This window comes from Accipiter gentilis, chromosome 17 (assembly GCF_929443795.1).
Source record: "Accipiter gentilis chromosome 17, bAccGen1.1, whole genome shotgun sequence".
Lineage (NCBI taxonomy): Eukaryota > Metazoa > Chordata > Aves > Accipitriformes > Accipitridae > Astur > Astur gentilis.
In genome coordinates, this window is record NC_064896.1 from 14,814,128 (window position 1) to 14,827,955 (window position 13,828).

General features: G+C 38.0%; 1 protein-coding gene across 3 annotated transcripts in view; it reads left to right on the forward strand.

Annotated features, from left to right (window-relative positions):
* The window catches only part of ABCC8 (ATP binding cassette subfamily C member 8), an 81,469-nt gene that overhangs the window by 6,143 nt on the left and 61,498 nt on the right, over positions 1-13,828 (forward strand). For all 3 annotated transcript variants that reach the window (XM_049821006.1, XM_049821009.1, XM_049821007.1), the window contains 3 exons: positions 4,063-4,229; positions 6,415-6,657; positions 7,518-7,706. In XM_049821006.1, the coding sequence (XP_049676963.1) occupies positions 4,063-4,229; positions 6,415-6,657; positions 7,518-7,706 (599 nt within the window). The remainder of the gene's footprint in view (positions 1-4,062; positions 4,230-6,414; positions 6,658-7,517; positions 7,707-13,828) is intronic.

The following is a 13,828-nucleotide window of genomic DNA, read 5'->3' on the forward strand; positions in this document are numbered from 1 at the left end:
ATCTAATCTTAATAGCTAACTCTCAGGCAAAAAAGAAAATCAGACTACCACAGTCTTTCCCACTTAGCTGGTCTGATTTGAATTTTAATCCAAAGTCTTCACTAGGTGACGGCCTTTGATTTTTATTTTATTTTTGCATCTGTTTTTCTCTTCATTGTCCTGTGTTTGCAAGAGAACCTAAGACAGACATTTCTGGAAGTCTCCATCCTTTATTCTTGACTGCACAAATTTATTGTTATCTAACTGTGAGGATCGTCATCTTTCAGTGTTAATTGCAACTACTCTGTATTGACATCTGGAACTAGGTGGTGATAACTTTATGCACATTAGCCCAGTATGAGATAATTAAGTTCTACCTATACTCAGCTATCAACCCACTAGAGTGCAGTGTGGCCATGAAGCAGCTTTCTTTTAGAGCCTAATACAAATGAAGTAAATGGAAACCGTGAGGAAAACTTAAGTTGGTGATAAACTTTTGCTGAGTATGTGAGAAAGAAAACCAAAAGAGGGTTCTTTGTTAGTAAAACATTGTAGAGGAGATGTAATATTACACATGCGCACACAAACAGAGTAAAGTAAATGACCTGATGTGGCATCTTCTGCTGCTTCTGAGCATCGGTGAAGTTCCACCTAACTGCAGGGCATCATCTGCCTCAGCTGCTGGATCGATGCCTACACTTGCAAAGAGTTGGTAGCCATATAAAGCAAAGGCTAACATAATCTTATCCAAAATTTACTAAATCCAGTGGGGGAACTCTCATTGATGCAGGGCAGAAGACCCTTAAAGGTCTGTTCATTAATTCTGAATTTTCCAATTCTGTGAGCCTTTGAGATGTTTTCTTTTTTTAAAATTTTTTTTCACTCTGTACCTTAAGGAAACCAAGTCCATTTGCAGTTCTTCATAAACAAGCAAGAGGCAGATACCATAACAGACCCGGGGATTAGCACATTCCCTTGGGGTATGCGAGACAAGGACGCAAAGTTCCTGTACTGATCCTGCATTTCAGCTTTATGCTCAGGCTGTTGGCTGTTTTGAAGTAGTTGTTCTTACTACCTCTTATCAAAAAAAGTTGACAAGGTTTCAAATATTTATTCTCTGAAGCTAATGATTGAGTCCAGGGTCCCAGTTGAGTGTCCAAACTATTGGAATACTTTGAACTGGTCTGGATCTTTTTCTCTCTATGGTTTTGCCCTGTAATTATATTTCAACAAACATAGCTTTGCCAGTATAGTGCTGTTTACCAGGGGACTCTGGTAATAATGCTAATTTTGGTGCTTTTTGCATAGTGTTGCAGAATGGGTGCATAACAGCTGTACAGTTTAGCAGGACACATTTTAGAATAGTTTTCTTACTGAATTGGAAAATCTGCTAGCTTTCTTGATGTTCAAAATATGTAACTGAATGGTAGCATCTGATTGCACTATTTTTTAAGTTAGTTTGTTTTATAGATAAATAAATCTCAGAAATTAAGCAGTAGGAGAAAATTATGACATAACAATAGGACTTCAAGTTTTTAATCTGAAAGGGATAGTAGTATGGGAACACATGAATTTTTTTGATTTAAGAAAATTGTCTTTTTTAACCACTCATAATTACAGGACTGCTTTACCACTTCTGACAGTAATTTAGTTTTCTAATTTAAATTTCTTGTGCCTTGACATTGTAGTTAATTCCCTTGGAATTAGTTTATTGTTTAAAATGGCACTTCCTATTATCGTTTAAATACAATGCTTATTGCTTAGTACATAAAATTTCTCTCCAAACAGACACAGGTTAATTAATAAATCCCATCCAGTTAGGTGCATGGTTTTTCATATGTTGGACTTAATCCAATAAAGGTGTAGAATAGTTTGAGTTCCACATTGCTTAGTTTTCAGTGATCCGGCGCCAGGCGAGAATCTATGCTCTGATTTTGTGGGTTGTGGTAGCTCACATGGGCTGCAGGCATCTAGAATAGATTTAAAGCAATCGAGTAAATGAAAGCATGCCTCTGTGGTCTGATCACTAGGCAGTTCAGGCCAGTGGATGTTCTTGGGGATAATTCTAGAAAGTCTCAGCCAATATGCACTCACCAGCCAGATAATAAAAACACAGCTTAAAAGGAAGGGCCATAACTATATTTTCCAAGGAGCTTTATCTTGAGGGGCCTGTGAACATCTGCCAGATTAGATTATATACACTTGTATTCAAAGGTAAGAAGCTAAATAAGTTCAAATGCTTCTAGAAGGTATGACAGTGGGAGGACAGTTATCACCTGAGAATGTTGCCTTCGGCACTTTCTAATACTTCTTAGATAAAAGATAAATGAATGTTCTAATAAAATAATAATAATTAAAAAGGTCATATAGACCCTTATTTAAATTCTAAATAGAAGAATGGTTCTGCTAGTTCTTATTTCTAATTCTAAGAGCTCTACATAGATACCAGTTGGGTTGGTTGGTTTTTTAGGTGTCCTCTGCTGGTGCAGATTTTCAGCCTGCAATGATCGTGTAAGTCCTCTTTACTCTGAGAAAGATGCATTCGCAGCCTGTTGTAAGAAGAATGAGACAGAGCACAAGGATTGACAGATAAAGATGGTTAGGAGTAGAACAATGTGGAATGTATTTTTGGATGAAGTGAGATTTTTAGAGCCAGACGTATTGCAAATAGGAAGGAATAGTGCCTTAAAGGTAGGAAACAGTCTGAAGCAGGATGAGGAGATTAGATTTGATGCAGTATAAATTGGCAAGAAGGTAAGAAGCCTCACATAGGAAGGCTATAGTTTTATAAGAGGGTTTCTCTAAGTATGTGGCTTAAATCCTCTCTGCAACTGCATCAGCCACTAAAATACAGTGCTGAAATATCTGACCTCTTAGTGCTTTCTTCTTACAAACTGGCCTATTAATTTTAGAGGAAGATAGACTCTCCTGGCTAATGTCCTCATGCCCAGTACTCCTGTACTGTTCCACTTACTGTTCTCATTTAAATGAGAGTTTTGAAATTGACCTCCATAGAAGCAGGATTGGCAGCCCCAAATCCCATACAGACTCTCTGTGTTGGATTTATTTTTGCTTGGAAAGGGTAGCCCCACAGTACATCCCCACAGGGTACCTCAGGGTAGCTGGAACACCACAGATTGTTTGGAATTTGTGCAAGTTCCTGATGATTATCCATGTTTGTAAGTTAGACTTAGAGTTGCTAGTGTCTTGGTTGAAGACTTTCTCTGGTGTTGCAGCAAGACACTCAGAAAGCATATCCATGTTTTTCTTGGCAGTTAGAGCACATTCCAGCTGTTGTACCATGGCAGATACAGCAGCAATGAAAAATTCATGTAGAAGAACATACCCTAGAAGGTATTCCCTTAAGAATGGGGAACAAGAGCTGGCTTATGGTGTGGTGAATGGCATGGAGTATGTTTCCAAATCACCAGAGTTTACTGCAGGGATTATTTATCTATAACTGACAGTAGCATGAGCACTTTTAGACAAGAAGTTCAGTATAGAACTCTCAAAAGTTAAAGTTGTGCTCTATGAATGCCAGAACACCCTTCCTTGAAGTGCCCATGTCTCTGCATTATAAATTACATATACGGAATTTGCATTGAACAACAGAGCAGCAGCAGTTTTGGAGAAAATATTTTAATATCTGTTCCTGCATATGTCCCAGAAATCTCCAGGGGAATGAGATCAATTTTCCTTCAAGCCAAATTTGTAGCAGTCTTGTAGCATTAACCAAATTTGAAGAGTGTTATTCACAGCCACCTTCACTTGTGCGGCAACTCCCTCTCTTGAACTCATTGTGCGGATGCATGTTTACAACAGATGGAAATTTCCTTCAGCAGCCTTCAGTTTGTGAAACTTTCCAAATACCACTAAATCTAATAGGAAAGGAATTTGGAGCTAACATTATCTTAATATTTTCATGTTTATGGAGTTGAATTAGGCTTCTGTTTTGACATGAGAAAGGCCACTCTCTGGTTTTACATATTCTTGTTGCATTCTTTCTGAATGAATATTTAATACTGCTATTGCATATTTTTGCAATTGTGGAGCTGATTAACTTTTTTTTTTTTTCCCCTACAGCATTGCTGTTCTACTGGACTTTAGCTTTCATAACTAAAACCATCAAATTTGTCAAGTTCTGTGATAATGGGGTTGGATTTTCTCAGCTTCGGTTTTGCCTCACAGGACTCCTGGTTGTTCTCTATGGAATGCTACTAGCTGTAGAAATCAATGTCATCAGGGTGAGGGTAAGTTAGTATCATAAAAGTCTCCTTCTGTGGTTTTTGTTGTTTTGGGTTTTTTAATTCCCCTTTCTGGGTACTTAGTATGAAATGCATTTTGAAAGGAGAGAGAAAAATCCAGTTAGAAATTGAAATATATTTGAGAATCAAAGTTAATCAAATTTTATTAGGTGAGATGAATCCATAATTTCAAAAAATGCCAGACTCCATTGTAGTTAAATTAAGATGAAGTTCATCTCTTCAAGGTTGTTTTAAAAATGTCTATTTGATTCACAGTTTCTGATGCAAGGAAAGACTGGGTGAAAGGAGTTGTCTGCTCTATCAGAGAGTATCTTAGACACACAAATAATATATCTCATTTTCCACCAGGAAAGTGATTTATTGGGGCAGCTGAGGTTGCTATCTAGCCTCCCAGCTATATATATTTCATTTTTTTTTCCCTCTGTGGTGTCTGCAGTCATAATTCAAACTGAGAGATGGTTTTGAAGACTGATGGATAGATAAATGCCAAAGTTCTTCCCTTCACCTGTCCCACACTTAACTGTGTGCACAAATTAAACTTTGTCTCAAGAGGGAAAGGAACTTTTCTATATAAATTTTCTTGCGGTTTCCCTCACATTAATATGTGAACTCTTTCCAGTAACACTTTCAGCAATGAGAGTTGCATCTACATGTATTTGTTCTTTTGTGGTTTTCTTGGGGGATTTTGTGTTTCTGTATGTTTATCTGATAACTTAGGACAAAAATATGTCTAAAAGCAGCCTTTTCAGTAACATCTTTGAAAGAAAGAGGAATAAGAACCTCAATGTGGGCCATTCAGTATTTATATCATAAATGAAAAACAGTGGATTGGCTTGTGGGAAAAGTAAAATTCAAATGTGACATCAGAGACACTTGCTCATGAACCTCCTCATAATAGAACTGCGTAATTAAATGAGATTTAATCACTGTGGCATTATAGGTCACAAAGAAGAATTAAAAATGATCACTGCCTATTGTAGCCTTTTTTATATTGTATTTATTTGGGTTTAATTATTAAAAGATGTCATTGGTGCATAGAATGAACTAGCCAGCAGTATGGATTTCTTTACTGCCTGTTGTCAGTGGGAGAGTTTGGAGAGCCAGGCTTGTTGCTGCAGCAGCTGAAGGAGGGGATTGGGGTGCATGGACAGTTGGCCACCGCTGAGGAGGAGGAGGGGTTGGGGGTTGGGGGGTTAGAAAAAGAAAATAAAACTAAGGGGTGAGGCCTCTATGCTAGCAGAAACAGCAGACCTTGCTCTCGCCTTTTTTTCTCCTGCATTCCCCCATCTTCTTCCAGAAGACAGAAGATTGACTTGTTTGATTTTCAGTCCCAGCTGTACCTCCTCCCTTCCTTCCGCCGTTCCCATTTTTCCTCTAGATGGCCTTTCCCAACCCCATCACCATTTTTTCTAGGATCTGTGAATTATTTCTCCAACTAGCAGTGAAACATATCCAGAAATCCTACTAAGTTGAATAGGATTTAGGTAGTCATGAGTAGAGATTGAATGAAATATGTGATTGAGTACTTCTCAGAAAGGAAAGGTGTATTTTTAAGAGGCTTGGCTTTTCATTCCCAAAAATAAGCCATGTCTGAAAAAGTTTTGTCTTGATAAGAGGAAATCATCAGCAGTCTGCCCTCTCTCTTTTGATACTTAAGCCAATGAAAACATGTGTTGGTGCCATATGCACTCTCTAGTTCGGTGGTTTCCCAGACCCATTCAGGACGGCACAGGTAACTCCACGTTGTGAGCTAACTAAATGCGAGGCAATATGGTATGGAAGATGAATCGCTGTGATAGCCTCAGGCTGTGCCTAAGCTAGTGCATCCCATGTTGTACTGTCTGGAACTCAGAGAGAGAGACTGGGACTGTACTATTTAAAATATAAGGTAAGTATTTTTTCTACAAGTATGCAAATTTGTACCCCATAAATAAAGTAACAGTGAATGTGATTTATTTCTAGACTGGATGCCTCTGATTTTACTCAGTACCTGAGGAAACTGGATTGCTGTATTGGTTGAATTTGAATACCTAAGTTCCTTGAGTACTTTTGCGAAACCAAGACTGATTCATTGATTATCTGCAACATCCTTTATCTCTTATCTATTCTTTGTGGACTTTTATTTTGTATGCATTTAGTGTGATTCTTTCAGTATTTGTCTGAATTTCAGAGGTATGTTTTCTTCAAAACTCCTAAAGAAGTTAAACCTCCTGAGGATCTTCAGGACCTTGGCGTTCGATTCTTACAGCCGTTTGTGAATCTGTTGTCCAAAGGAACATACTGGTGGATGAATACATTTATCAAGACTGCCCACAAAAAACCAATAGACTTGAAAACCATAGGCAAGCTTCCCATTGCGATGAGAGCTCTGACCAATTACATTCGCCTCAATGAGGCCTTTGAAGCACAGAAGGTATGCAAAGCATGGAATTATGTCTGTCTGCTCGCTCAGTGCTTGTGTTTTTCATTACTTTTTATGCTGTAAGCATGATATAAAATTACATAAACAGACATGATGCAAATGAGGTATCTATTAGCATAGCTTTCCGTATACAGAGAGATCACATACTCAGTTTTACCTCATACAAATAATGAAATTTCTCTACCAAAACATGCATATCAAACACATTACTGGTTAAATGTGTGAAAAGCCAAATGGCCTCTGTTTTGATGTGGGAAGTAATTACAAACTGTATTCACTGAACACCATTATCATTCTTCCTAATAAGAACCTGGAATCATTCAATTACAGAGTCAATATTAATGAGGCCTCACAGGACTATTTTTTCCATGTTATTTCAGTTACAGTTTGTCTGTAGGAGAATTCAGGGCTGAAACTACCTCAACTCAAATTGACTCCCTGGTGGGAGCTGAGCGTAATCAGGATTTTAAGAGAAGTCTTTTGCATCCTGTCTAAAAAGAGTGGAGGTTTCCAGTCTCTATGTTCACAGGAAAAAAAACCAAACACCAAACCAACTGTCAGTTCCCTCCCTCTTTTTTTCTTTCTCTCCCAGCAAACCACAAACACCACACTTACTTGATCCCTACTAAGGGTAGGGAAGAAATCATGGTTCTTTTTGTGAAGTGGAGGATAGTATAAATTAATGCTTTGTTCTGACTCTATAAGAACAAATGAAACAATAATTGTAGTTCCTGTGCTTTTCTAGCTCAAAGATTGCAACTGGTTGTCAATGAATTAAAGCAGGGATAAAAATACCAATAATTTATCAGACCTGAGGTTAATGTATGACATTTTTTTTTTATTCTGAACAGAACAGAAGGTCATCATCTCCACAAGGATCCAGATCAATTTGGCGTGCTCTCTGCTGTGCTTTTGGAAGACCCTTACTTCTCAGTAGCACGTTCCGTATTCTGGCGGACTTGCTTGGATTTGCTGGTCCGCTCTGCATCTCTGGGATTGTTCACAATGTTGGAAAAGGAAATAACACCATCCGCCCACAGGTACTGTCAAAATTTCATAAAAATAGAGGAGTCAAAAAAGTAATGCTATGACGATATATTATTTGGCCTCAGTAAAGAAAAGTGACTCTGCAATGTATTTGTGAATGCTAGAAATGACAGTATGTATGTACTGCCTATTACCCACTTTTCTACCTTGATGGGGAGCAAAACACATTACCCACGCATCTAGTCCGGGTTGCATTCTGGAAAATAACCTCATTCAAGACAATGGTGAAGCATATCCAGAGTCCCATTAGTATCAAGGATTTTAGGTACAGTCTTCATTAAAGATTGATTCAAGTATGTGACCGAGTGTTTTTTGGAAAGGAAAAAGTGTGGTTTTAATAGGCTTGGCTTTTCATTTCCGAAAATGAGTGATGTCTAAGAGGATTAAAGCAGGCTTTTGTCATCACAATAAAATGCCAAGTAATTTAACTATGACAAAGAATTTCCACTAGGATCTTTGGGGAGATTGGTTTTGAAAGATCAACTGAAACATATTTTTAAGGGATGCTGCTTAAACAAATGTTCCCCAAGAAGAAACAGATATACTTGATTAACTACAGAAAAAAGACAAAAAAAACCAGACAGACTCAGGAAGCATCTTTTCATTATAAGGTGAGGTCACTCAGGCTGGATTTCTATGAGAAAGATCAGTTTATTTCTGCAGCTCACTTATTGTTTGATATAGACTTTATTTCCAAAGTCTGTTGACACTAACGGAAATGTACACATTCATTCAAGTACACTCTGGATTAGGTCCGCTGTAAATATTTAAATACATCAGATCCATTGCAGTGAATTTAACAAAGGCCTCAGGCTAAAATTAATTGTTTATCCATTTTGCAATCCTTATCCCAATATTTGGAAACTTTAATGTAGCAAGTAGATTCAATGGAAACCAGTTAAAGCAGGAAATGAAAAAATTAAGACTATAGGGCTATGTTGCAGCAAAGTACTGTGGGAGCTTTTTAGCTCTGCTTCTTGATAATTTGTTTGGAACACTGTTTCAGCTGAAATTATAACAAATCACAATTTACAGATTATCCTATTCAATTTTCCTATTAAAGTATCAGCTAGTGCTTCTCTGTGGAAAAAGCTCAGGTCTGGTCCAGATAAACCCTACATGGCCTCGTCCAGCATTGACAACCTCACCATATGTAGCAAAGTGGTAGCCTTGTTGTTGTCATTTATGCTGTTTGGGGATTACCTAACAGCAAGATTCGCTGATGGTGACAGTCCATGGGTGACACGGGTGTATATTTACCTTTGCTAAAAGATCTCCAAGAGGCTTTTCCTTCTGTTTTAACCTGATTTGTACACATTCTTTTTCTGTTAGGAGGCTAATTACCTTTACATTTGAAAATTGGTTTTGCTGGATTAGGTGAAAAATCTTTCTAAAATGTATGAAGGCTTTCTATTCAGACCATCTGTAAACAGATGGAGGTGTTTAGGAAAACTCCCACATGTATACACATACCTAGCCAACTGGGTCTACTTTGGAAAAAAACCACCAGCTCTACTACTAGGAATGTTACATCCTTACTTGTAATGACTCAAGAAAAGAGAACCTTGCCTTATTAATTGTTCGCTCCTGAGAGCCACATAGGTGTGAGAAACAAGCCTCCTAAAACACCGTCTTATGAAGGTAAAGATAAATTGGGGGAAGACATTGTTTGTGTCTGTTTTGCTGCTGAGTTTGAGGGCGTTAGAAAGAATTGCTGTATGGTGGGACAGAATTGGATAAGCAAAGTAAACCGTGAGTACAGCGGAGAGCATCTTTTACCCATCCCTTAAAGTGACATTTCTTCATTTTAAATAGATTAGATTGAGGAGATGTTATAATGGCTCAACTGTATCCTTCAAACAGAAATTCTGTTTGTGAAACTGAAAGCCAAGGGATAGATCCTAAAATACAATATCTGCTCTATTCTTCAGGCCCTTTGTGACAAAGATAAACTACCGTGGAGCTGGAACTCTGAGATCACGTGGGCATCATGGGCAGTATTAACTGCTTTAGTTAGTGCTGCAGTTAGAGCACAACAGCATCTTAAATTCTGTCACACTCGTGTGTGTATGTATATATATGTTTATTTATAAACAGTATCAGTATTTATGGCCATCCTTGAACATTCTCATGACATGAATTTCTCTGAGTGTTAGAGAAACTAACTACTGGCACTTCTGAAAAGTGGTATTATCCTCAAATCATCAGGAAGGGGGGGACGCTGAATGTCCCCAAAGCCATTTCTGAAAATAAAACATCTAATTAGTTCATCAACTTCTCAAAAAAGGTTATTTGCCCTATATGCAAAAAGTTCAGTAGATGTTCAGTTACTTCTTTGTGTTTCCTGCAGGCTGACAAGTGTACTCAAACAACACAGATGTTCAGTGACTTTTTGTAAACCATGATGGCCTGATAATGCATCTGAGACTTGGCAAATATCTTGGTGCTTTCACTGTCTGTGTGTGACGTTTATGTATATATGTTTAAGTCCTCATTTTCTCTCAAGTGATTACTAGAAGACACAACAAGAATATTCATCTCGCTTTTCCTCCTTGTTTATCTATTATACAGTGTTTTGATGTGAATCAAAACTGCACCAAAATCTAATTGCTAGAAAAGTGTGATTTGTCAAAACGTGATTATGTAAAAAATGGTATTCTTTTAAATACAGTAAAAAGTGGTATTAGCTGCAGTAATTAACAGTACTAGCCAGGTGTATCTGTAGGACTGCATTGAAATTGTGCTGCTTCTGTTACTGCCTTTGATATAATACAGCATGACCTGTAACCTTCATGGTTCATGATTGTGGTAATGCTCTAGCCTTTGTCTTTGCTGTCACATTAGTAGCCTTGACAATCGCTATCTCCCAGTGTCACAGACTTGTATGTTCTAGCTTTGCCTTCATAAGAAGCTTTTTTTAGTTTTTAATTACAGAGATGCCACTTTTTCCTGGATGTCACCCTGTATTGAAATAAAAAGAAATCCCAGTGAAGAACTGCTGAAATAATAGCTGACCTGAGGAAGGGTAACTCAAAGGAAAGATTCTCACTGTTGCAAGTTAACAAGATATGTCTGAAATGAAAACAACACAAATGTACATGATCCCGTTTTTCCCTAAATGTGCTTTTTCTTTCTTTTTTTTTTAAACCAACATGTTTTGCAGTTATATACTGTTTTGCATTCTATTTTGTATTTGAGTATATAAACAGTGTACAGGAAACAATAGGTGGCTCTTAAACTTGTACAGTTGAGCAGCAGGGGCAGTTCTTCTACCTTCCATGTGCCTAATGCTTATATTTAAGAGTCAGAAGGATAAATTGGATGCATCTAATTGGCCATGGACTTGGCCAATTTGTGAATTTCTCTTTCTTTTCCACTGTCAAGGCCTTACAGGTAGCATGGGAGGAGACTTGGTTGTACTTGTAATTTTCCAGACCTGTGGTACATTTTTTTTAAAGCTTCCAGGCTAAATGTAGAGCCTTGAGTCTTCCTTCTTATTCTGCAGAGTTACAGCAAGAATAAATTTGCGACCACAGTTACATCTTGCAAGGGTCAAAGACAAGTTAACTTGATTTGAAAAGCTGAACTTGTAAGACCGTAAATAATATGGAAGAGAGGCTCACTTTTACTGTACCATAGACTTTTTGTCGTATATAATGCCGCTGTAGCCTATTTGAATTACTGTGGAATAAGTAATAATTTAGGGCTTAAAATCCCTTTAAGTTACAAATAACTAAAACAGTAGTTAACTGTCTATCTGAACATAATTGCTGGTGTGTACCGTAATTGTTCAGAGTGTTGCACTTGAGACAGATTTAAAAAAACAAGTATGCCCAGTGATTGCTCACATTCTATTGATTTAACTTTGAAAACCCTGTATGTTTGAATACTTTCTCAGAGGGCTTCTCTGAAGGCTAATTCCTTATTTAGTTCAGTGGCCCTATAGACTGCAGACATGTTTATGTGCATCAGATCTGGTTGAAGTTGAAGTACCTAGCTGAACTGGAAAATATTATCATTAACAATTTACCTTTGAGAGCAAGAAATAAATTATTGAATAAAATAGGTTTTATTCCCTGTTTTCAAAGCATAAAGCTCAGCACTGTTCAGTGTCAGTGAGGGAAATTTTCCATGTTCGTGTAAGTTCTTGCACTGTATACATACTTAAAAGTAGTATATGACTATCAAGATGCCTTCTTATGGAAATAAGGAACATTTGCATGAACAAAGATTTACAGGATTGGAATCACAATTACTTGCTTTTCTTTGTGTCCAGCCTTGGTCTGAATCTGAGTAGCTTGTAATAAATGCCACGTAAGTGGGAAAAGGGGGTAAACCTACAAAATCCACACATGTCCGTCTGTGTTACATAGTAGACAAAAGTCCTTTGATGGCTGCTTAGTTTGGCCAATGTAAGAGTTCCACAATTCATTTGGAAGTGTTCAGATACGGAGAATGACTCTTTGGTCTTGATGAATGACCTGCCAGCCACCTCAACAGATGGTTAAACAGCTGTGTGGACAGATCAGACTAGTTTCCTCTCAAGAGAAGCAATATTGCCTTGTGAGGTGGGAGGCACTATGTCAGGAAACTTGTATTGGATGTGTTCTTGTATGTGCTTTTCTCATGGAGTAAAACATAGGATCCTTCAAAAACTGTTTTGCTCATCGTCTTGTTTACTTGTTTGCAAAGGTAAGCATACATTTCTCTGCTTTTAAGCTTATAAATTACCCCACTGATGTCAAAGGGATAGTGTGCCTACTACGGCAATGGCAGGAGCAATTATGAATGTCAAAAGATGGAGTAAAAAGGGATGGAAAAAATACCCCAAGACTTTGGTTCCTCAAGAAGGTGAAGTGACCTATTGGGTAACCACTGCTGAAAGGACTTGCTCTTCCTCCTTTCACATTCCTTGTCATCCCTGCTCCTGTGCTCTCCTTTGCTTTAGCTCTGGCACTGACTGGACACTTTTGTGGTCTGATTTGGCCAATTAAATGAGAAGTAGCAGATTTTTTTTTCCTGGGCTGATTTTCTTTTGTCAGCGATTTGAATCGGCTCAGGAAGAGATCCAATTAGCTCCCAAACAAAGGCATAGGAAGTGACAGAAACATGCAGGTTGGAGCAACCCAGGTGCAATTAGAGGTAGGGAGAAGTTCGTTCCTCTTTCAGCCGGCTCAGCCTCGTCTTAAAAAAATCACTGCTTTAAAAACTGAGTTTAGCCTCTATATTAACTTGTCATGTGGCGTGTCTATAAACAGTTAACTGCAAGGTGCAGATCAGATCTAATAAAATGTACAGACAGTGAGAGTTTGTGAAATATAGTTTAAGTATTACAGCAGTCTTGAAAACATCAACAGCAAAGAAACTATGTAGGCAAGAAGAAATGTGCTGAGCAAGGAATACAGCCAGAGTGTAAATGACAAGAAGCCCTCTGAGAGGGAAATGAAAGACATCTCTTCCTAATTTTGCCTTCAATGGCAGCATTAGCTAGCAGTCCAAGTTTTGAAGGAGCCGAGGGGAGAAAGAGGAAGGCAGAGACATTTTAGTTTCAGAAGGCTTCCCAAGGTGAGCCAGCCTCTTGGCTAGTTGTGGCACCAAAGGTGTCTGCTTGTTAAATATAATCCAGAATAAATGCACTGCTTTCCTAGTAAGCTATCGACATGCTTTAGAATGCACTTTGGTGAACTCATGAACTTGCTAGGAGGTAATGACCGTAAATAAAAAATGCTGAACAAGATGCTGCAAACCAAAATAATGTGCGTGGTTCCAGGAGTTGGAAGGATGTGGTTTTGGCAAATTTGTGAAGGTCATTTTAGTGTTCAGTAACATGAGGTGCTAAAATAAGGAGATTAAATTCTCTGAAAGGATGTTAACTAGTCCTTTCCAACAATGGGCAGTGCACATCTTTTAGCAAATGACCATATGGAGTTACTTAGTGTCCTGGAGTTTTGGAAGGATATCAGAAATCCTATAAATGTCATTCTGCATTTAAATAAAGCTTACCGAGTTGGCACATTATATGACTCTTTCTTTGAATTAATAAACTGTGAGGTTTCAGATAAGGTTGGGCGCATTTTCAGTGTCATAAACGGTGGTTATCTCTGCTTATTAATTA